The sequence below is a fragment of the Phaseolus vulgaris genome, chromosome 4 (genome assembly GCF_000499845.2).
Source record: "Phaseolus vulgaris cultivar G19833 chromosome 4, P. vulgaris v2.0, whole genome shotgun sequence".
Classification (NCBI taxonomy): Eukaryota; Viridiplantae; Streptophyta; class Magnoliopsida; order Fabales; family Fabaceae; genus Phaseolus; species Phaseolus vulgaris.
This window is the reverse complement of record NC_023756.2, coordinates 6,915,017-6,937,111: the sequence shown is the minus strand read 5'-3', so window position 1 is coordinate 6,937,111 and position 22,095 is coordinate 6,915,017. Positions and strand designations below refer to the sequence as shown.

Here is a 22,095-nt window from a genome sequence, read left to right as displayed (position 1 = left end):
TACCGCCGCACTCCACAGAAGAACACGTAGTCCACACACAAACACAAACGACACTGTTTTGGGTTTAAAAAAAACCCAGTTGGACTCTTCAACTCGGACTAGAGTCGCGAGTCCACTACGATTTCACCGAGTCCGTGTCGAGTCCACTGAGTTTACCCCAAAAACGAGTTTACTACCGAGTTAACTCGGTAAGGCAAAGTGGACACGTAAACTCGGACGAGTCAACGAGTTGACTCGTGAGTTTGATAACCATGGGTGTGGTGCTTGTTCTCTCTTTAGGGTTTCTGATTATTCACTCTTCACTCTATAGAAATATGATTTGGGTTGCATTGGGCACACTAGGTTAAAAAAATTTAGGGTTTATTTTTGGGCAAACAACATGTCACGCTAAGTATGAGGTAGCTCGGAGATGGCCTCCGATGCAGGGAACTCTGCGGCGACGCGATACGATCTGCTCCGACGCCGATCCACCATCCAAGTCAACTTGTTTTGGCCTCCGAACTCGTTGCATTGTAAGATTTTGCGAGTTTACTTGCGGTTTTAACTACATTGGTTAGGCAAGTTCATCACTCCATCCCCCAAGTAGCTGTGTGCATTAATGATTTTTTCGGATAATCTTGGACTATTTTCACTAGTTCAAACACTAAAAAGGTGCTTATTCTCTTTCATAAATCCCAAATGTAGATGGAAGGGAAGTGCCGACAAGAGTACATGTTTAAGATACTGAAACAAGTAGCAAATCTGTAAAAGACTTGTTATGCAACTAAAAATTTACAATTTTTTAAATAGTGTGTCTCTCTACATATATCTCAATGGAACAAGGTAGAGAATCCTACCGTTGGATTTTGGAATTATATAGCTTCACTCGGACAAAGAAGTGGATTTTGGAATTATATAGCTTTATTTTCGGACAAAGGAAGGAGAAAGAAGAATTTAATCTCTCCTTCCTTTATCCTACCTCCCTTATCCTAATAAGATAGATAATTCCATAATCCAACAGTCTGACTGTTCAAATTCACCTTGTTTTTTCTCTGATGGAAGGGGCACAATGCTTTGGTACATCTCTATTGGCATAATTTCTAGTTCACAACTTTTGATTTAACGAGTCTTTTCCAGACACTACTCTCCTCCGTGTAGTTTTGCTGAAAATATCTTTAGGCATTCTTGTTAAGTTTTTCATTCTTAACCTCAAAGGTTTGAATATTTGTTTTATTTGTAATTTACTATAGTAACTCAAGTCAGGTTAAATCCTACACCCTAAACAACAATAACTTGATTTTGACCTTATTTAACCTTGTGTTGATCATAAAGGAGTAACCTCAAAGGTTTGACTATCTTCTGAACTTTGCAGAATCTTTTGAAATCAAGTAAAAGTAATAGGAATGACAAATTATTGTCTCATTTGTTTTGATTTTACTTGGGAGTCTCCTTATTGAATGAGTAAAGGGATGAGTACTGTCTGTCCAGCACCTATTCTCGTCTTATAATTTCAGTTTTAAATTACTAAATTGTCTTTAATTTATTAGGTGATTTAAAAAGGTTATATTTTTTTTTTTTTGGTTTTTAGTTTGGTAACTTATTTATATGTGATTATTTTTACACTTTTTTATAATCATTTAATTTTTGTTTAATTGTTATACTTTTATTTGATATTTATATAATTATAATTTCTTAATATTTGATATTGAATATTTCATGTTTCTTTTAATGTGATTTTTTTATAAAAAATAATTAATTAATAGCTGGAATAGGAAGATGATCGGTATGGATATACCTGTTTTTTTTATGGAGATGAAGATTATACCAAATTCATACTTATTGAAGAGGATGAAGATGAAGATCAATTCTTTCTTTGAAAACGGAACATGATAAACAAAATTCATATTCTTTTATTGAGAAGTGAGATGTTGCTCACATTCATTTACCAAAGATTATGGACAACTCTACATAAAACATGTATTAACTAACAAAAATTAACTTATTTTTAGAATTATTATTTAATCACACATTTATGAAATTTTGAAGATTTCAATAAATTTTCATTTTAAAAATTATTCTTAATACTGATTTGAGAAAATAAAGTATCAATTCTAAAATTGATACTATACCAATTTATAAAAATCTAACTTATTTTTTTCATAACACAGATTTGGATTTAAAAATAAATTATGAATTTAGATAAATTTTAATCCAATTATTTAGATCTGAATCTACAAAATTTCAAACTAGTTTATTTAAAAAAAAAATAGATTTAGATTTAATTCTACTCCGGTTATTTGAACTTAGATTAATCCAATCCATACACATCCCTACTTCCTTTGATTAACAAAAATAAGACAAATGAGAATCTTAATATTCTGAAATTCATAACCAAGCTCATAACATATATAAAAATAATATTTTTATTTATAATTAACTTATGTATTTTAAGAGTCTACTACCTCCACATTTTGTAGTGCTACCATCACTCTAATTATTTTCCGTATTTTGAGTAATTTTTCTCAGAAGATTATACTGAATTCTTAAAATGATTAAATACTCTATTAATTAAAATAACTTTAAATATTAATGATTTTTAAGTCCATAAAGTGGTATTTAATTTAATTAATATAATAATTAATTTTTTTTTTTGAAAATAATTTGTATTTAATAATTTTTTGTAGTGCTTCTTACTTGTCACCAGATGGACAAGAAAGAAGAGAATTAACACAAATCCATATATCCACATAACTAAAAGCATGATAAAGGAAACATGACTAGGAATTGGAGAATTGTTTTGAGATTTCATTTTGTTTTTAAAATCTGAATTTTTCTCTTCATTTTTAAATTTAATTTTTTTGGATTAGGCATATAATATTCTCGGAATAAAAATTTATCCAAATTAGCTCTTCTTTTATGAATTTTGGAAGTGGTTTTTATCAAAAACTAAATTTTATCTTCCAAAGCCATGTAATTTTCACATTAGAGAACTGCACATGGAGAAGTAGGAAAGAAGAACTTTTATAAATAATTTCTAATACCTCGTAATTAGATTTTGAATTTTCCATTTTCCCTTCTAATTAAATCATTTTTTTTTCTCAAGTCAACTCTTCATACCTTTTAGTCTATTATTTGAATATAACAACTTATTTTCCTTATCATGCATCTCATTAAATGCTTAAATGCATATACAAGTTTTTCATAGTTAGAGTAAATTTCAAAATTCAGAATACCCTTAATGATGATGTATCATTGTGAATGTCATGCAACCATAATCTCTTTTAATTATGTTTTTTTATACTAAATGTATATTTTTTTTTTGTGTGTGTTTCGACACTTAATTTTCTTTTGTTTCTATTCACCACAATCAAAACAAGTGAAATTACGAAGATTATAATTAAATTTTGTTATGAAAGTGCTTCATTTGATTGAAGTTTTTGTTCCTATTCTTGTTTTCCAAAAATCTTTTAACCAAGTGAGATAAATTTTGCATGTTCCATCTTCAGGATTTTTCTCACTCGATTCTTCTTGTTGTATAATTGTTTTTGTGTGTTTTATTTCTTTCTTTATTGAGTTCTTGGTTAAAAAGTCTATTCATTTCTAACTCTTGATATTTCATCTTGCCCATACAAAGATACAAGATTCATAGCAGACAAATTCTTTTATTTGAATATTACAATAACTTTTGGTTTCCAATATTTATCAAGTACCTTCCTTCTTAAAATATTTGCAACCTCAATAAGATAATTTATGATGTGGGTAAACATTTTCTACACATCTAAAATAGTTTCACCTTGTTGCAAACAAAACATGTCATATTCTTGCACTAGAGTATATATTTTTGTTCTTTTAATATTAGTTGTGCCTTCATAAGTAACTTTTAAGGTGTCCCACATATTTTTTGGAACTTCTATATTGATAAACATGAAAAAATATAAAGATTTAGTGTAGATATTGTTTTTGATGTTACAATCATATTTTGTGTAATGATTTTCAACATTAGTCAAATCCACCTAAGAGCAATGATAAAATTTATGCATTGGGATATATGGCCCATTAACAATAACATTCATAATGTCTTTAACAATAAATTCAATTAGATTTTTTATATTCACTTTTCAAAATTGGTAATGAACCCTTCCAAACATAGGTGGTGTGTTAATGGATACACCTTTAGCAAAAGATAATTTGTTATAAGCATTTTCTTGAAAACAAATTAGAAATTTGATAACTTTAAAGGTCATGAAACAATCCTCCTTCTTAGTACTCAACATTCACCACAAGTAACTTGACCTAGGTCTAATGATACAAGAAACATATGTGCTTGATCTCGAGGAGATAAAGAAGTATCGTCTGACAAACTTGCATAACTTCACAAAATGTTCTAAAATATTAATGTTTCAATGTCAGTTGTTTTTTAACATAATAAATTTTTATTGTACTCTGTGATTGAAAAATATTATATTAATTTAGTTTTGAAAAATACTTAACTTTTACAATTTATATTTTGATACTTAAAGTTAGTTCAATTGATATCATAATCAACCTCTTAATTCTTTGAAGGATCAAAATAAAGGATCCTACAAAGCACGGAGAAAGGACAGTTCCATGTTTGAGGGAGTTCAGTTCAACTACTAGAAGGAAATGATAATTGCAGTTTTTTAGTTATGTCAAATGATGGACATAGTGGAGAATGGTGACTATATTTCTTTATACATCAACAAAGAAACTCTTCGAAGAAATACATGGACGATAATTGTAAAAAGAGATATATGCTTAACTCAAAGTCTAGAAAGGCACTCACACTTGCTTTATTTAAAGAAGAATACAAAAAAAAATAAAAAAAATCATGCCTTTAAAAGTGCTAAGAAAAGTGGGACACTAATAGTAATGTATGAAGGTTCAACTAAGGTAAAAATGAACAAACTCAATGTGCTTAATGCGAGTTATTTAATATGGAAGTATGAAACATATGTTAACAAATTTAAACTCATTAAATAAACTATGTTCACTAGGCAAACATTATGATACATGTGATCACATTGGCAAGATACTATATAGTTTTCCTATACAGTGGAGGTAACAATTGACATTATTGCGAAAGTCTAAAAACCTAGATTATTTGTCTCTAAAAAATCTTGTAGGAATCTGTTAAGAAAAAATCCAACACCTTGTGATTTTGATTTAGACGCTTAAATACAAACAAAGCATAAAACATAATCATGCATCATATATAAAACTAATGTTTTATTCACATATCATGTAAGACACAAGTGTTCCATTTGATAAACAATATAATACTGTGTAATCTTCCTTTACATATGATAAAGCACACACAAGATCAAACTTACACACACATATTAAGCTAACTTTTTACTACTTGAACATATGTATAATTATTCTTTTGATGCAATAAATGTCCACTGCCTTCATTTTCCCAAGAGATAAAACGATATCTTGGGAAAAAATCTAAAGCTGATTTTTTTACCAGCCTTTTGACACAAAGAACATTTCAACTAGGGCTCAACCATCTACCATGTAAGATGTTCATTTTTACCATGAGTTTGTGCAAAAGACTATGCTACCTATGTAGATGAGTATTTCGAAAGAGCATTTAAAGCTATATGGAGTACATTTAATTCAACATCCACTTCAAGCTCGTCAAACACAAAAAGAACATGGATGAAAGCTAAAGTTTCTCAACGACTAGAAATGGTCTCTTAATGGATATATGATTTTAGCACCTATATAAAGCCTTTCATAAAGAAGAAGAAATAGAGAGCTAAGGTTACACTATGCTAAAATGCTTCTCAAATATTGAGCATTCCTCAAAGCTTCTAAGAAGAAGATAAGAGATCCCAATGCTGAGAGGCTACCAAATCTTTAGATCCATAAAAGCTACATGGAAGACACTATGAGTGTTCATCCAACATTCTAGGAAAGAGTGTTTACCCTTTGTATACGTTGAAAGACACAACCCCTTTCTAGAGAATAAAGATAATGATATGAATTTAGAGAGAAAGCTTAACCTTGCACTTGTTGTAAGGTCCAAACACTGCCTAATATAAAAACTCCATGATGTGATGATCATGTAAACAGTCAACCTCGATACCTTAGCCAGGATTGATTGTTTGGTAAACAATACTCGTTAAAACCAAGAGTGGTTTTGAAAAGAATATTAAAAGGACTAGCTAGGAGTGATTAGGTGCCAAAAGAATACTCAATTAATTAGGAGTGACTTGGTAAAGAATAATCAGATTAGCTAGGAGTGATTTGATAAAGAATACACCAGTACAACAAGTTTCTTTAATGATGTTTTAAAGCAGGTTTTGACGATGGTTTCTAAATTGTCATCTTCGAGACTTTGTTAAAAATATTATATTAGACGACGGTTTGGACCATCGTCACATGGTTCGACAACGATGATGGTTGGATAAAAATCATCATCATAGGTGATCTGAATGTGTAAACAAGGGCTTCTTGGGGTGGTATACAATGACGGTTTTGTAATAAACCATCGTCGTTCTTGGGGTTCATGTTCTTTTTTAATTTATTTTATTTTATGTTTTTTCTTGCTTGATAATTAATCAACCTATATACAATATATATTCTACAACCAGGTAGAATGAATAATATACTACGAAACCATAAAAAAGTAAGATAAATGAGAAATTTAAAACATAATATCCAAAATTTAAAGATAAAATTACAAAGTTTTGTAATATCCTTTAGTGTAATCGTCATTATTTTGCTCTATGACAACGATTCCCATTTAACCATCGTCATATAGGTTGTTATATTTATAAAAAGAGCCACTAATTAAATATAGACGACACTCGAAGGAACCGTTGTTGTTTTTGGTCATCAATAACACAATTTTTACTAGTGATACTTAGTTTACCTTAGAGTGGCTTGCTAAAGAATACTCAGTTTAGCTAGGAGTGACTTGATAAAAAATACTTGGTCAAGCTAGGAATGACTTGTGTCAAGAATACTTAATGAGGTTAGCAATGAATGGTTACAATATAAAAGAATACTCTATTAAGTTAGGAGTTACTTATGTCAAGAACACTCAAGGGATTAGTCAGGAGTGGTAATAAGTAAAAAAAAAATACTTGAAATGTACTTCACAATATTAGTTTACCAAGTGGGAGTTAGTCTGTTGATTGAAAAATGGATGTAGCCTACTGCGACAGACGAACCAATATGAATTGTTGTGTGCATTTAACTATTCCTTACTCTATTTACATTATATGATTATTATTTGTACTAACTAAGGAATGGAGAACTTATTGTAAATACACTTATTTGAAAACCATCTTTATTTCAAAGTGTTTCAGTCAGGGTTTTAAGTTGCATTTGTTATAATCCATCATATGCAAGAAAAGTTGTTTGATGTTTTTTTTTTAAATAAGCTAGAAAATACTCAAGTCATGTGATCGAGTTAAGAGTTTTAATTTGATCACTTGATGAAATAAACTATTGTATGAGTATATCCAATTAGATGATGTTTAGGATTTTATTTTTAAATTTGATAAAAACACAATTCAACACTCATTTCTTGTGTTTTCTTGTTTTGACAAATCTTTGATGCAAACCGATCTTGCTCATTTCTTTTGTTTTTCCGTTGTCTTTGGATGGATCTAGATGATGCCTTACAAAAGCTATGGATAAGTGAAATTTCAATGGAGAAATGAAGTGAATCCGTGAAGAAAGAAGTTTAGAAGAGGTGAGGCCAACTCCTAAAAGTGCCTAGGTTAGTCACAAGAAGATGTACTAACATAGAGTGAACTTTGACAAGTAGATGTGTCTCAGTATTTGGACAACAATTCATTACTCAATTAAAAGTTGAATTACAAGAGGCCTAGCACACTTATTTATAGTGCTAATGACAACCAATGTTCAAATTTTAACCTTAAAAACTCTCCACTTCCATGGTGACAAATGGTTTTCTCTCATTTGAGCAAATCCTCTCAAATTAGAGATTGACGAATGACCTTTCTTCATTGAAGGAAAACTCTCTCTATTGAGGAGATGACATGTTGACATTCATGTCTTCCTTGCCTATGCTTAGGTGGGGTTCTCATGCTTCCCATGCCATGCTTTGACATCAGATGCTTCCACCTAACCGCTCCATGCTTCTCTTGGAAACCCTAAATGGCCTAGAGTTGCATTGGACACAAGGAAGCCCATTATAACCCTAGCTAGACTCTTCCTATTTACACCATAATCTACTAGGCCCAACATGGCTCATGAAAATAAGCCAAAATAAAATTCTACTCTATATTGCCCAAAATACAAGACCCAAAAATAATTCCTAAACTACTATGTACAATTTTTACAAAGCAGAAGAAAAAGAGTATTCAATCATGTGCTCCTTTCCAATAAAGCTCAATCTTCCTAGCTAATGATTTTAAGGTTGAATGATTTCCATCAATTTTATTGTTCTCAATGCACCAGACCAAGAAAGAAATACACTCTTAAAAGTGAAAAAGCCATTGAAGAACTATTTTTCATCTCCAAAACAAGATTGTGGAGAAAAAAAAAGGAAGATATGTGATATTTAAAAAAAAATGAGATCACTAATTGCATAACAACGTAGCTAGTTTTTATTCATATATAATAGCTTCAAAGAAATTTATAATTCTAAATTTAATATGGGGGAGAGGATGGTTTTTAATTATATAGATTTTCTGGATCTGGTAATAAATCACAAGAAGATAAAAGTCATTTTGATTAGAAAATATACTCATTATACAACAAAACACAAACGTATTTAATGATTTGATGTGTCTGTAAACATGCAATGAAAAAGTTGCATTTCAGAAGTGTTTAAAAAGTGGTAGTTCTTCTGGTTGAATATTAAATTATTTTGAATGGAAACTCTGAAGCTAGTTGATGTTGGGAAAGGTGTTATGGTGGAGTCAGAGTCTACTTGGATACCAATGACAAATTCAGCTACTAAACAAGCTTCACATGGCAAGCACATACAAGTACAACCTGCTTTACACATCACCATCAACTCAATGCATAGAAACTTCACTTGCTTTTGTCTTTTTGAACATTAATTTCAAGCCTACCCTATAGCCATTAGTGTGTGATGAGTCCACCCTACTCCATTTTTCTCCCATGGAAGAAGGCACAAAAACTTAAAGTAGGATTCCTGCCTTACCCTTCAAGCAATTGTTGCTTAAATACATATCATTTCCTCACATGGCTAACAACATTCTTACAATGACAAACCACAATTTTGAACTTGAGTGCAAGAGAATTCATGATTCTTTGGGGGATTTGAGTCAACTGATCCCATCTCTGACTTGTAGAACCCTCCTTGAAAAGCAAAAACTCAAAGAGACCTTCAAGGCAATCTATGGAGAAGAGTTGACAAGCTATCTTCAAAGGTATGAAGATTTGTTTTGTCCTTCCATGAACTGTTCTGCCTTGTCCTGGTGGATGCTTGACCCTCATGACAGGGATGCTGCTGTGGTTAGAGAGTCTCTTCAACAAGATGAGACTGATTTCAAGGCTCTTGTGGAGATTTTCGTGTGTAGAAAATCAAGTCATGTTCTTCTCATCACACAGGCCTACCAGAGAATGTTCAGGAGACAGTTAGACCAAGATATTATCCATTTGGACCCTCCACACCCATTTCAAAAGGTGAGAGATATTACTCCAATCAGAATCACTCAATTGATTTATGGGAATTTGTCAAAGAAATTGCTTTGATTTTGTAGATTCTTGTGGCATTGGCTGCATCACACAAAGCTCACCAAGTAGATGTCAACCATCACATATCCAAGAGTGATGCAAGGAGGCTCTATGAAACTGGTGAGGGAGGCTTAGGAGCTGCAGATGAAGCTGTTGTATTAGAAATTTTAAGCAAGAGAAGCATTCCCCAACTGAAGCAAACATTTCTTAGCTATAAACACATTTATGGTCATGACTACACAAAGGTAAAAATTCTGTTCAGTGTATTGTCATTATGTGAAAAGTTTTGAAATTTACTGTTTTCAATGCACTATGTTTCAGTCTATCAATAGAGGGAATTATGGGCAATTTGATAAAGCTCTAATGGTGGTTGTGAAATGCATTTGTAATCCAGCACACTATTATGCAAAGGTAAGCCTTTTTCTTTAACTACTCATTTAATTTCCTTAATTATAAATTTTATATTTATAAGTTCTTATTCATTTAGTTCCTATACTAGGATTTCAATATCTTTCAATCTTCATATATATTATTGTCAAACTTTACTATCTATAGTCTTAAACCAGAAGGATTAGAAGAAATTAACATGGTATGTTTAAGGATTAAAATTAATGGTTTTTTTAATGGTTTTTCTATCATGGAATCAACTAGCAATAGGATATGGGATGCACTGCTTTTTTCTTGAGTTGTTGTTTGTAATGTTCATCAATAAATTTAGTTCAGGAAGAAACTGATTATATGAAAAACTGCAACTTGGTTAATAATGACAGAAACTGTACACAAGCATCAAAGGGGAAACAAAAGTTTTTGCAAGAGCATTGGTAAGCAGAGCTGAGGTAGACATGGATGAGATTAGAAGGGTTTTCAAGGAAAAGTATGATAAGGAACTTGCTGATGTTATATGTGAAGGCCTTCCATCTGGGGACTACAGAGACTTTCTAGTGGCCTTGGCTACAAGGTCCTGCTGCATATGATCTTAACTTGTACAGCAACAAAACCTTTCAGAATAGTGTAAATCAGATGAACTTTTTGTTGGGAACATGAATTGACAGAAATTTGTTTAAGTGCCTGCTGAGAATAGTATACAGTTATATTATATAATGTGAAAGTGTAAAAAAATATGTATCTTTTATGAAGCAAAGCAATTTCTAGCCATCTCAAAAGCACTTTTATGCTGCATATCAGCTTACCTATATTACAGTTTTTTCTGTTATGAGTTTTCTCAAGCAATTAAGATACTTATTCTACTTACAGCAATATAATATAATGTAATTGTCACTTTACTAACAAAGTTTTGTATATGAAGATCCAACATTTATTCTTATTACATGAATATCCTGTTTAACTATTATGTTAATCCATCAAATACATATTCTTTGTCTAACTATCATGTCATGTCAAAATTGGATTCTGTTTTTCCTTCTCTATAGCCAATTTACTCTTTTTTTCTTAGACTTAATTATATTTTTAAATCTTTATATCAGGATAAAAATCAATTCAATCTCGAGATTTCTAAAAAATTTAATGTTAAATTTGTTTAAAATAATTCAAGGTGATTCTTTCTGTTTTTATTACCTTTCTGTTTTTATCTTAATCATTCTATAAATGGATATTGAATTATATGTATTGTTATCATTGAAACCATATTCAATTATCTTAAAAAAGTTAAATAATATTGACCTTATGACCAAATTGAATTTTTTAAAGAAATTTTCACAGACATTGAACTTTTTAAAATTTTAGGGATGAAATTATTTTTTATACTAATATAAGGAATAAAAGAGTAATTATTATTTTTATTTTAAAGTATTTGCTGGTTTAGAATTTCAATGTCCACTTACTATTTTTTTAAATATATTTACTTAATATATCATTATTAGTAAAGATAAGATAAAGATATTGAATAAGAATACATTAATCTAAATATAACAAAATTTTACTTCAATTACATATTTTTTATTCTATATGCGTTAAGCTTGAACATTTAAATATGCGTAATACTTTTTACTGCTTCTAAGGACTAATTATCCATGAATAAAAATCAAGCCCTGAATCTAACTTTTACTGAAATGCAAAAACATCTTTTACTGAATTCTATTTCTCTTCCTGCAACGTCTTCGTTATTTAGACATACAAATTATTTGTTAAAAATTTAAATTCCTAATTTGTTTTCAAAATCTTCTTTTAAGAAAACAGCTTTATTTAATTTTACCTCATATCACAATAATTTATATTATTAAATTAATTTTTCCTTTTTAAAAATAAACCTTTTTTTTTTCGTAAAACTAAATCACTTGCAGTTTTCTCTTCATTTATTTATTCAAACTAGATGAAAATATTCGCATAACAAAAAAAATATTTACTAATTATAAGTAAATAAATGGATAAATAATTATAAGAAAACTTTCTCTTAATCTTTGGAGACTAAATAGCAAAATGAGAGAAGAAAATGAGGGGAGAGTACGATAAAACTTTTTGGAGGCTAAGGAGAAGGTTATAAGGTTAATGGACTTTGCCCCCAACTCTAAAGACCTAAACTCCTCTAAAAGAAAAATAAAATAAAAATAATATATATATATATATATATATATTTCATTATTTTTAATTCCTCCCATGCTGTATCACCATTAAAATACAATGTTGCAGTTATTTGTTTTTGTAATGTTCATAGTCTAATGTGATACTCATGTCACAAAATGTTGGTATTTCAAAACATCTAATAGTTAAGGTACTACAATTTGTTAAAACATAGATAAATTTTCATATATTAATCTAGTGAAGTGAGAGTCTAACAAAAATGAAAGATGGATCTAAAGTTTATAAAAAAAAAATCAAAAGAGTGAAAGATGCAAAAAAAAAAAAACAAGAAAGAAGTCAAAAAAAAAATATATAAAAAAAACATGTAAATACAAAATTACAAGTTCAAAATAATTAGAAGAAACATGCACGTGGATATCTCAAGACACGATTTGAATTGCAAGAATATCTACAAGTTGCAAGAATTGACTTGTTTATCTAAAAAATGATTCTGATACAATAAATCAACTATCTGAATTCGTATGATCAATATGATGTTGTACTTGATCTCTAAATCGAAATCTTGAAGGAGGAAGGAGTAAAGTTCTCATCATCATAGATGATGACTTGACAATTGAGGAAGTAGATATCATCTTAAATGGTGTCTTTATACCTACTGAGGGGTCAAATGTTGTGGTTCAAGGGTTTATTAAGAGCTTGAACCTTATGATATTGGGTAGGATGATTCACAATATTTTATTCAATATAGTGCTACCATGAATTGGATCTCGTGACTATGTCTCTGAAAAGGATAGGTTCATCTTATTTCATGTACTAACATGGAGGAAGATAAATCTTCTTGTTCTTGCAAGGACTTATAAACAATCTTATTTCTTTTGAGGTTGTTGACCTCTCGGTGCGAGCTGCCGGTTTGACTTTTGGCTTGGACCTCTCGGTCTGGGCTTTCGGCTTGGACCTGGATATGACTTGTAGGCTCTCACTTGTTCAAAAGAATTTGTCCTCAGATCTGCTTCGGGTAGCCACTAGGTTCATGAATCCACCTGTAAAAAAAATAGCAAACACTAAGAGAATGCAAAAGAAAACAAATGGTATAAAACCATGGTGAAAATCAAAGTTTTTTGTAATTTTTGTTTTTTATTTTGAGAAATTTTGCAAAAGTAGAAGAAGAAATATAAATGGAAGAAGAAGTACCTCTCTCCAAGGATGGTGATGTGAGTATGCAAAGAGGCTATATGGAAACAATTTGTTTAATTTTTTTCAAATTTTTCTTTTTCTTTTTCACTATCTTATTTTGTTTTTAGTTTTATTTTATCCTCTCTCACATGTTGAGGTGTAAGAGGATACAAAACAAATTTATGACCTTGAAAAGAGAAAGTGATTTTCTTAGTATGTCCTTCATGAAAAATATTATGATCAAATTGTTAGGGTCTCCTAAGAATGATGTGACCTATTTTCATTGAAACTCAATCACACAAAAAAAAAACTATTTTTATTTTCCTATGGATATAGGTACACTCACTTGGTTCCAGCTACCACACCACCCTCTTGACTAATCCAATCTAGTTTATAGGGATGGGGATGTGGGATAACTTGCAAGGCCAATTTATTTCCTAACTTGTAGCTATAATAGTTACATCAAAAGTCACTATCAGTATTACAGAACAAATTTTATTCAAAAAACTTTATACTTTATGTGGAATAGGTTATCTCTTTGTGATTGTTCTGGTTCTACAGGATGACTTTGTAAAAGTCGTTGAAATAGATGAAATCCTAACTTGCATATTCATTTGTAGATCTTCTTCTTTGTTGTTTTGATTTGAATATCTTCTATGGAAGATGAATTGATATTGCGGAAACATGAAGAATTGTAGAAATTTTGAAAGAGATGGGAATTATGACAATGAATATAAGTGAGGTTAGGCCAACACTTAATTTATAGAATAAAGTTGGGTCAACACTACTAGGAGGAGTCTAGAAATTTGTCTAACAAGAAGACAACTCTAGAGAGAACTTTGAATAAGTAAAAGTGTCTCACAAATTGGATAACACTTTATTACTCAAATCAAAGTTGAAAAACATGTACAAGAGACTCTTATTTATATGATAAAGTCTCATAAAACCTCTAAAATGAGAGTGGTAATATTTTTATAATATGGGTTACCATGTAATATACCTGTATTTTTAAGTATTGCTTTTAGATCCTTGTGTAGAAATCTAATGTCAATTTGAAGAAATCAAATTTTTTACTTTCTATTTCCATAATCTCTTTTCTTTTTTTTTCTTTAAAAATCGTCATAATTTTCCGTATAATATGACAAGTTAATAAACGTCATTTTTCTTTTTCAAAATGTATTATTTAGAACCACCACTATTTTTCATTTTTGTTCCGTGCATAATATTATTCTTTTTTTCAAAAATAATTTTCCCCGTTCCTCCAAAACATTTCCCAAAAATAAATTACCCCAAAACATTCTATTTTGCGGCTCAATTCCCTATCTAGCACCATTTACATTTTTATTTCCCTATCTAGCACCATTTTGTTTTTATTTTCCTATCTAGCACCATTTTGTTTTTATTTCCCTATCTAGCACCCTTTTATTTTTTATTTCTCTATCTAGCACCATTTCAAAAATAAATAAATAAATAATAAATTAAATATTTTTTTATAATTTTAATTTTGAATACATTAAAAAATAAGTATTTTTAATGTTTAAAATAGTTAGAAATATAATTAATGAATAAAGAAATGAGTTTTTACAAAATAAAAATAAAAAAGTAAATTAAAAATGTTTAGTTAATTTTTTTTTTAAGAATTAAGAAAATAAAAAATTAAACTCTACAACAACATAAAAGTTGATCTATAAATATAGATTAGTATTTGTTTTTATTATTATTAATGATGTAATCATGTTAATTTCAACTAAACAATACAGGACATAATTATAAAAAAATTCAAAATCAATTAGTATTAATTAATATTGAACGCCCAAATAATATTGAAGTGTCTACCTACCTTAAATGCAAAATCCTAAAAAAAAAAATTAATGCAATTGCTACACTTAATGCTTAAAAATGAGAAGAAGAAAAATGTAAAAATAAATAAATATAGAAAATAAAAACAACAACATTGCAACAGATTTTTCATGTTATGAAAGACTATTTGATGGAACTCGTAAATGAAGAGTATTGGCCTGCATACACTGGTCAAATACTATGCTCAAGTCTTGACATGAAAATAACATCAAAGGGGAGACATAAGTCAAGTCGAATAAGAACTGATATGGACATAAAAGAACAATATGATCGAACAAAAAAATGTTCATATTGTCAAACATAAAAAGAACATGTCCCAACATTATTGGATTGTGCACTTCTTGTCATTAATTATGTTTCATTTTGCACAAACTATTTAATGTACCATTGAAGAAAATATTAAATGAATGATCATCTTTCATTTATTTTCTTTTTATGATCAACATCTACTTATTTAGTATCGTCTTATATATCTTATCTTGATCTTGTTTGGATTTTTATATTTTTTTATATCTTGCATAATTATCTTATTTTGTTTTGCCTTTATTTTATATCTTATATGTTTTTAGTTATTATTTTTTTCTGCCATTGTTTATTTATTTTTTGTTTTTATTTTCTATACTTATTTATTTTTGCATTTTTTTCTTCTCATTTTTAAGCATTAAGTGTAGCATTTGCATTAGTTTTTTTTTTAGGATTTTGCATTTAGGGTAGACACTTCAATATTATTTATGTGTCCACTATTAATTAAGACTAATTGACTTTGGTTTTTTTATAGTTATGTCCTGTATTTTTTACTTTAAATTAACATGATTACATCATCAATAATAATAAAAATAAATACTAATTTATGTTTATAGATTCAAATTTTATGTTGTTATAGGGTTTAATTTCTTATTTTCTTCATTCTTAAAAAAATAATTTAAACTAAACATTTTTAATTTATTACTTTTTTATTTTTATTTTGTAAAAATTCATTTATTTATTCATTAATTATATTTCTAACTATTTTAAACATTAAAAATACTTATTTTTTAATGCATTCAAAATTAAAATTATAAAAAAAATAATAATTTATTATTTATTTATTTATTTTTAAAATGATGCTAGATAGGAAAATAAAAAATAAAAAATAAAAGGATGCTAGACAGAGAAATAAAAACAAAAGGATGAAAATAAAAACAAAAAAGTATTAGTTAGAAAAATAAAAGTGTAAATGGTGTTAGATATGGAATTTATCCAATATTTTGCATGTCTTTGAACCCCCGTCAAGAAACGCTCTCATTTCTTCTATTTTGAAACCCTAAACCCTCTTATTTCTTTCTTTGAACCCTAAAAATTTACTATCTGCTTTCAGCAACGGGGTGGTGTTTAGAATTTGGCCATCAAGAGAAAACCTAATCTATGCGATTTCAAGCGTGTCGCTGGAGCCTTACGTGAAGCTCAAATCACAAGATAGGTCGTGGATTGGTCGGATTCGGTTGTTTCAGGTTTGTTCTCCTCCTCACTCTTTTGGTTCTTCCTCAACTCCACCATTTTAATTAAAATTGAAAAAAAATGTTTCAATTTTTCATTTAGTTTGCAAAATAAGATGGTAAAGAAGTTTGTGTTTTTCACATTTTCTTTGTAGTTTTTGTTTTGCATTTGGGGATCTCATAAATGTAGGAGTTCTGAAGTAGTTTTTGTTCTTATGGGTTCTTTCCATTTTATGAACAGAGAGAAAAAAGTTAGTATTTTTATGTCTCTCTTGTTCTTTGCCTTTTGTTTTTATTATTGAGTTTTTGGTTTGATATGGATTTTACTGGCATGAATTTTGCAAGAATTTCTTGTTAATTTGGGAGTAGCAATGTTCAATTTCATTCCTCTAATCCGTATCCATTGATTTTTTTTTTATTGGTTGTAAGGCTTAGGACTTTTTCGTAGTTTTTTATTCACATTCAACAATTCCATGGCAATTTTGCAAATTCCTCCAAGGGGGTTGATTGGGATAACTTGAGGGCACAAATTCTTCCAAAGGTTGCTCTGGAACATGTGGTGTGACTACCATTACTTTGCTCTTTGAAATGTCATTTATCGAGAATAAGAAAAGGAACCTTCATTTCTAGTCCTCGTTATCTGTTGATCAACATAAAGTGTCTAACACTGGTATAATTTAAACTTGTAGACTCTGTCATCTGCAGCTGATGATGTGCATGATTCATCATGGAGTCCTCTCACATTGCAGAAGGTTTTGCGGCTTCGGTTAGACAATTTGATGGCGCTACATCTTCTGATGGAACTGGTCACATAACTAGGCTAGCTTCAATTGATTCCTTTGATTCAAAATGGTATGTAGAAACCTTTTCTTGTAGGACTATTTTTGCTTCTAATTATATTCTAGTGAAGGGGAGTTGGTATGATGTGTTCACTTCAATAGGAATGGTTATGAAGATCATTTCCAACATATATATTTTACATGTTTAAATATACATGCCTTTCGATCAAAACAAGCAGGAAGAATCATAGAGAGATTTGCAAGCCCGAGAGAGTCTGTTTCATGTCTCTCAAAACCCTCTTCGAACTGTTCCATCAATTAGTTATACATAGCTTCTTTAACTAAAATTTACACAAAGTTTAAAGGGTTGCCATATAAATTTTATTTGACAAAATTTACAGATTATAATATTTTCTCATATTAGTGAGTAAATTTAATGAATTTAGTATTGAAGTAGAATTCTGGCTTGGGAATATGGAAACGGGAACAAACTAAGGATGCTTTATTTTATTCTGATTGACATCATAATATTTTTTACAATGAAAAAAGTCAGTAAAATGTTGTCTTCTTGATAATATGTAAGTAAAAAGTCAGGAATAAACTGTTGTCTTCTGGTTCAGCTTCAACCACAAATTTTTGTTCAAACACTTTCTCACAAAGTTTGTTTATAGAAGGTAAAATGTTACCAATATTGAAGCTCCATCATCCCAACCGAAGCTCGTATTTGGTATTAGGTTTCATTTTGCTTGATTTGGTTTCTCGAAATTACTTTTCATTTTTCCCATTTCTCACTCCCTAGATCTCCATTTTCTGAACTGTGGTGCATTTATTTGATGTTTAATCGGAATGAATGAGTTTTAATGGAAGTAGATCTTTGTGTTTGGGAGGGGATGTTTGAGCAGGGAGAATCCGACTTAGATCAAAGGGTGTTGACTGCTCCTCCACTGTTTAAAGGCATAGAAAATGCCTTAAAAACTTATTTTCCTGATTCAAGAGAAGCCTAGATTTATGTCACGAGTTGCGGTTTTGGGATATGCCTAACCCCTTACTACAACCATGCTCCTCAATCTGTTCAAAATTTACGTAGTTAAATAGAGATAATTTCATACTAATTAATCACATGTTTCCTTAAGCCGATGTTAGTTTTTTTTTTTTTTGCAGTTGAGTTAAAACAATTTTTTTGCATCATGTGTACTGAGAAATTCCATCACGTTGTCTTATTTAGTTTCTCAAAGAGCAGATAGGGAGGGGAATCTGAGTTGTTATATTTTGTGAGTGAATATTATTATATTTATGGTTAAATAGTACTTTCATAAACTGTAAACTTCTCACATTGACTAGATGAAAAATAACATTTTGGATCTTCACCCCTTTTCTAATGTTCAATTTGTTGGTAAATATGAAGTTGTGGATGTAATTGACTTACAAATATCAATATAAAGTAAGTCTTCTTTCTTAAATGTTGTCTCTTTCTGATTTATTGTGATGTCAATTTTTATCTCTTTTCAATTGAATTTCTATTCTCTATCAACAGGTTATATTTCTTCCTTTGTTGGTTATTTCTTAACGATTATTTGCAATCTTGTTAAATTTGACATGCAGGAAAGTTCTATTAATTGCATTAATCATAGGAAGCTTGCTACCACTTACAGTTAGTTCAATTCCACAATTTTTAACTTCTCTTTAAAGATAAATTTATCAATTTTACATAGTGGACATTGCTTTATGAAGATTATTTTTTGTCTAATGTTCTAGTTTAGGACAAATTAATGTTTTGTTAATTAATTGTCATCTGCCTATTCTCTTTAATGCTGGTAGGAATCAAATTCTTTCTCTCTTTCCCCCTTTTGTTGTTTTGTATGCATGCTAAAGTTGCATTTTCTTATAGCGGAGTGCATGGGGTGTCTGAAGAAAGTTCAAATAACTTAGTTGACAAAAAAAGTTAAGAACTATTTTTTATTACAATTGGTATTATTTATTCGGTAAAATATTCAATTTTTTATTACAATAATATGCATAGTATAATACATTATAATAATTGTGTGAGTATGAATTATAATTATAAAATATCGTTATTATTATTATCTGATAAAATAAAATAATATGATAAATATGAAAGAATGTTCCATTTATTAATAATGAGTGAAATAGAGTATGAAGTAATAAACATAAATTAAAGAAGAGAAAGATATATATGCAACAGAATAGAAGTATAGAAGTGAAATCTTTATTTATGAGTGACGTAGAAGATAAAATAACATAGGGAGGGTAGCATACCAAGTCCCAACAGAAAACAAGCTATAACATATAATTGTAGATATGTGTATTTAATATTTGAATTATTCATTAATTAGTTATATCATATTATATTATATATTATTAAATAAAGTTTATAAAGTTAGCACAAGATACTAGTTGTGATGGTAGAGAACAATTGATGTACTGGGGGATTCTGCTTTTGTCTAAACAGATCCTTATTTCAGTTAGAATAGATACAGTAGATTTAGAAGTAGATTTACAGATTAGTCGTGGTTCAACATGCAATGCTCTGCCTATGGCTAAGCTGATAATATTTCTATTATATGTTTTACCATTTACTATACCCGCATTTTTAAGTATATCTGTCAGATTGTTCCTTTCGTAGATATCTATGTTCAATGTGAAGAAATCAAATTGTTGCAGGTTAGAGCACGTTCCATGACGCATCCACTCCTTCCCCCAAAAGATTCCATCATTCTGATGATAATAACTTGGCCAAACTTGATGAAGGTGAGCATCTAAGCTTGTTATCTAATAAAATAAACAAAGAATATCACTTTCCAGTATTATATTAAAATAATACTATTATTAAGAAATAGAAATCTTACCAGAGAAGGATTGAATTGTTCTTGTGTGCAGGAAAGTGGTCCTTTCCAGTTAGATGGCCATAAACCATGTATAGTGAACTCCAATGGTTTTGGTTTTGTTCTCAGACATGAAGGATTACGATGACAAAGGCCTCTTGGCCAAAATTGTGAAATCTTCCAATAGTCAAAAGCTTGAGCATAATCATGGAAGAATAAAAAGACCAAAAACAAAACACTAAGGTAATTCATTATGAATATTTGTGAGAACAATGAATCTCAATCATCTCAATTTATAACCTATGGTTTTTTGAAAAAGCTAAAGGTTCTTTTAATGTAAAGTGTGTTACTAAATTTTATACTTAATGTGTTGAAATAATTTTATCAATATATCTAAACATGTCATGATGTGTGTCACAATCCTATATCTATTTTCAGCTTATACCTACATACCTATAAATAAACAAAATTATGGATCAAGTTTAATTAGTTAAACATTATATAATTTTTTAAAAATACTATATTCCATGATTTTTTTGAAGTTCTTACATCATCTCAAAATAACAACACTGTTTTGTTTTTGTCAGATTTTATTAATATCATTCTTATAAGACCTTCTTCGTTTCCAAATTTGAAAAAAAAGGTTATATGTTATCACTTTTATATCAAGATATTAATAATTTTCATTTACAATTTTTTAAATTCCCTATATTCATATCAAAATAAATTAGGCATTCAATAAAGATAATAATTATACTTTAGACATAGCACATGCATACAAAGGAATAAGATACACACATGTCTTGTTTTTGTCAACAACAAAAAATATAAGGGGAACAATCCTTACCAAATTTTTTGATTAATTGATATTATGATTCTATGAAAATTAAGCCTCCTGCGGAACAAACAATAGAATTAAATTGGAATTGCATAATATTTAAAATTTAATTTAGAACACAAAGAACATTATTAAGTTTACTCTAATGAAAAATAAAATTGTAATTATTTAAAATTTAACTTAGAACACAAAGAACATTATTAAATTTACTCTAATGAAAAATAAAATTGTAATGTTATGATTATTATGGAGAGATTATGTTTTATTATGGTACTGACTAATTTTTGACCATAATGTTTGGTGAGATATTTTGGTAATAAGCAAATATGATTATGAAGATCATTTCCAAGATATATGTATTCTTATTATGCAAACGTAAGTTGTTAGTTTAATAATTTACATGTTTAAATATTCATGCCTTTTGATCAAAACAAGGTGTGAGAATCATAGAGAGATTTGCAAGCCCGAGAGAGTCTGTTCCATCAGTAAGTTATACATAACTTCTTTAACTAAAATTTACACAAAGTTGAAAGGGTTGCCATATAAATTTTATTTGGCAAAATCATTTAAAGATTATAATATTTTCTCATATTAGTGAGTAAATTTAATGAATTTAGTATTGAAATAAAATTCAGGTTTGGGAATATGGAAACGGGAACAAACTAAGGATGCTTTATTTTATGTTGATTGACATCATAATTTTTTTTACAATGGAAAAAAGTCAGTAAAATTTTGTCTTCTTATCTCTCCATATGAAATCAATTTTGTAAGATACGATTCAGTTTGCCTTGCATCTTCCTAGAAGAAGAGAACAATTCATATTCTTAAAGATGGTAGTGGAATTGTGAAACCATCAAGGTACATTAATAATTTAGTGAGAATATATTAACCAAAAACAAAAT

At 29.2% G+C, this 22,095-nt stretch overlaps 2 protein-coding genes across 6 annotated transcripts; both read left to right on the top strand.

The window, feature by feature from the left end:
• The first annotated feature begins 9,067 nt into the window (after positions 1–9,067).
• LOC137837104 (uncharacterized) lies at positions 9,068–10,842 on the top strand. 3 transcript variants are annotated; one of them, XM_068645965.1, is made up of 5 exons: positions 9,068–9,380; positions 9,471–9,636; positions 9,714–9,932; positions 10,009–10,098; positions 10,458–10,842. In XM_068645965.1, exons 1-5 carry the CDS (start codon positions 9,193–9,195, stop codon positions 10,659–10,661), a joined length of 867 nt encoding a protein of 288 aa, XP_068502066.1. In that variant the 5' UTR covers positions 9,068–9,192; the 3' UTR covers positions 10,662–10,842. The 3 variants fall into 3 exon arrangements, with proteins under 3 accessions (XP_068502066.1, XP_068502065.1, XP_068502064.1); XM_068645964.1 differs by having other exon boundaries at positions 9,453–9,636; XM_068645963.1 differs by having other exon boundaries at positions 9,069–9,636.
• A 5,633-nt stretch (positions 10,843–16,475) lies between these two features.
• On the top strand, positions 16,476–20,775 carry LOC137837103 (uncharacterized). 3 transcript variants are annotated; one of them, XM_068645961.1, is made up of 5 exons: positions 16,503–16,748; positions 17,423–17,585; positions 19,115–19,163; positions 20,195–20,281; positions 20,411–20,775. In XM_068645961.1, the coding sequence occupies exons 2-5, from the start codon at positions 17,461–17,463 to the stop codon at positions 20,501–20,503; spliced, it is 354 nt and encodes a 117-aa protein (XP_068502062.1). In that variant the 5' UTR covers positions 16,503–16,748; positions 17,423–17,460; the 3' UTR covers positions 20,504–20,775. The 3 variants fall into 3 exon arrangements, 2 of the variants coding, with proteins under 2 accessions (XP_068502062.1, XP_068502063.1); XM_068645962.1 differs by having other exon boundaries at positions 16,512–16,748; positions 17,439–17,585; XR_011085363.1 differs by lacking the exon at positions 19,115–19,163 and having other exon boundaries at positions 16,476–16,748.
• Positions 20,776–22,095: the final 1,320 nt, after the last annotated feature.

What these genes read in the sequence shown, in the direction of transcription:
- LOC137837104 (XM_068645963.1), top strand. Translation starts at nt 9,193, where the DNA reads ATGGCTAACAACATTCTTACAATGACAAACCACAATTTTGAACTTGAG. An exon ending in CTCCACACCCATTTCAAAAG is followed by an intron (nt 9,637 to 9,713) that starts GTGAGAGATATT and finishes TTGATTTTGTAG; the next exon opens with ATTCTTGTGGCATTGGCTGC. An exon ending in ATGGTCATGACTACACAAAG is followed by an intron (nt 9,933 to 10,008) that starts GTAAAAATTCTG and finishes ACTATGTTTCAG; the next exon opens with TCTATCAATAGAGGGAATTA.
- LOC137837103 (XM_068645961.1), top strand. Translation starts at nt 17,461, where the DNA reads ATGGAGTCCTCTCACATTGCAGAAGGTTTTGCGGCTTCGGTTAGACAA. An exon ending in GATTCCTTTGATTCAAAATG is followed by an intron (nt 17,586 to 19,114) that starts GTATGTAGAAAC and finishes TTTGACATGCAG; the next exon opens with GAAAGTTCTATTAATTGCAT. An exon ending in GAAGCTTGCTACCACTTACA is followed by an intron (nt 19,164 to 20,194) that starts GTTAGTTCAATT and finishes AAATTGTTGCAG; the next exon opens with GTTAGAGCACGTTCCATGAC.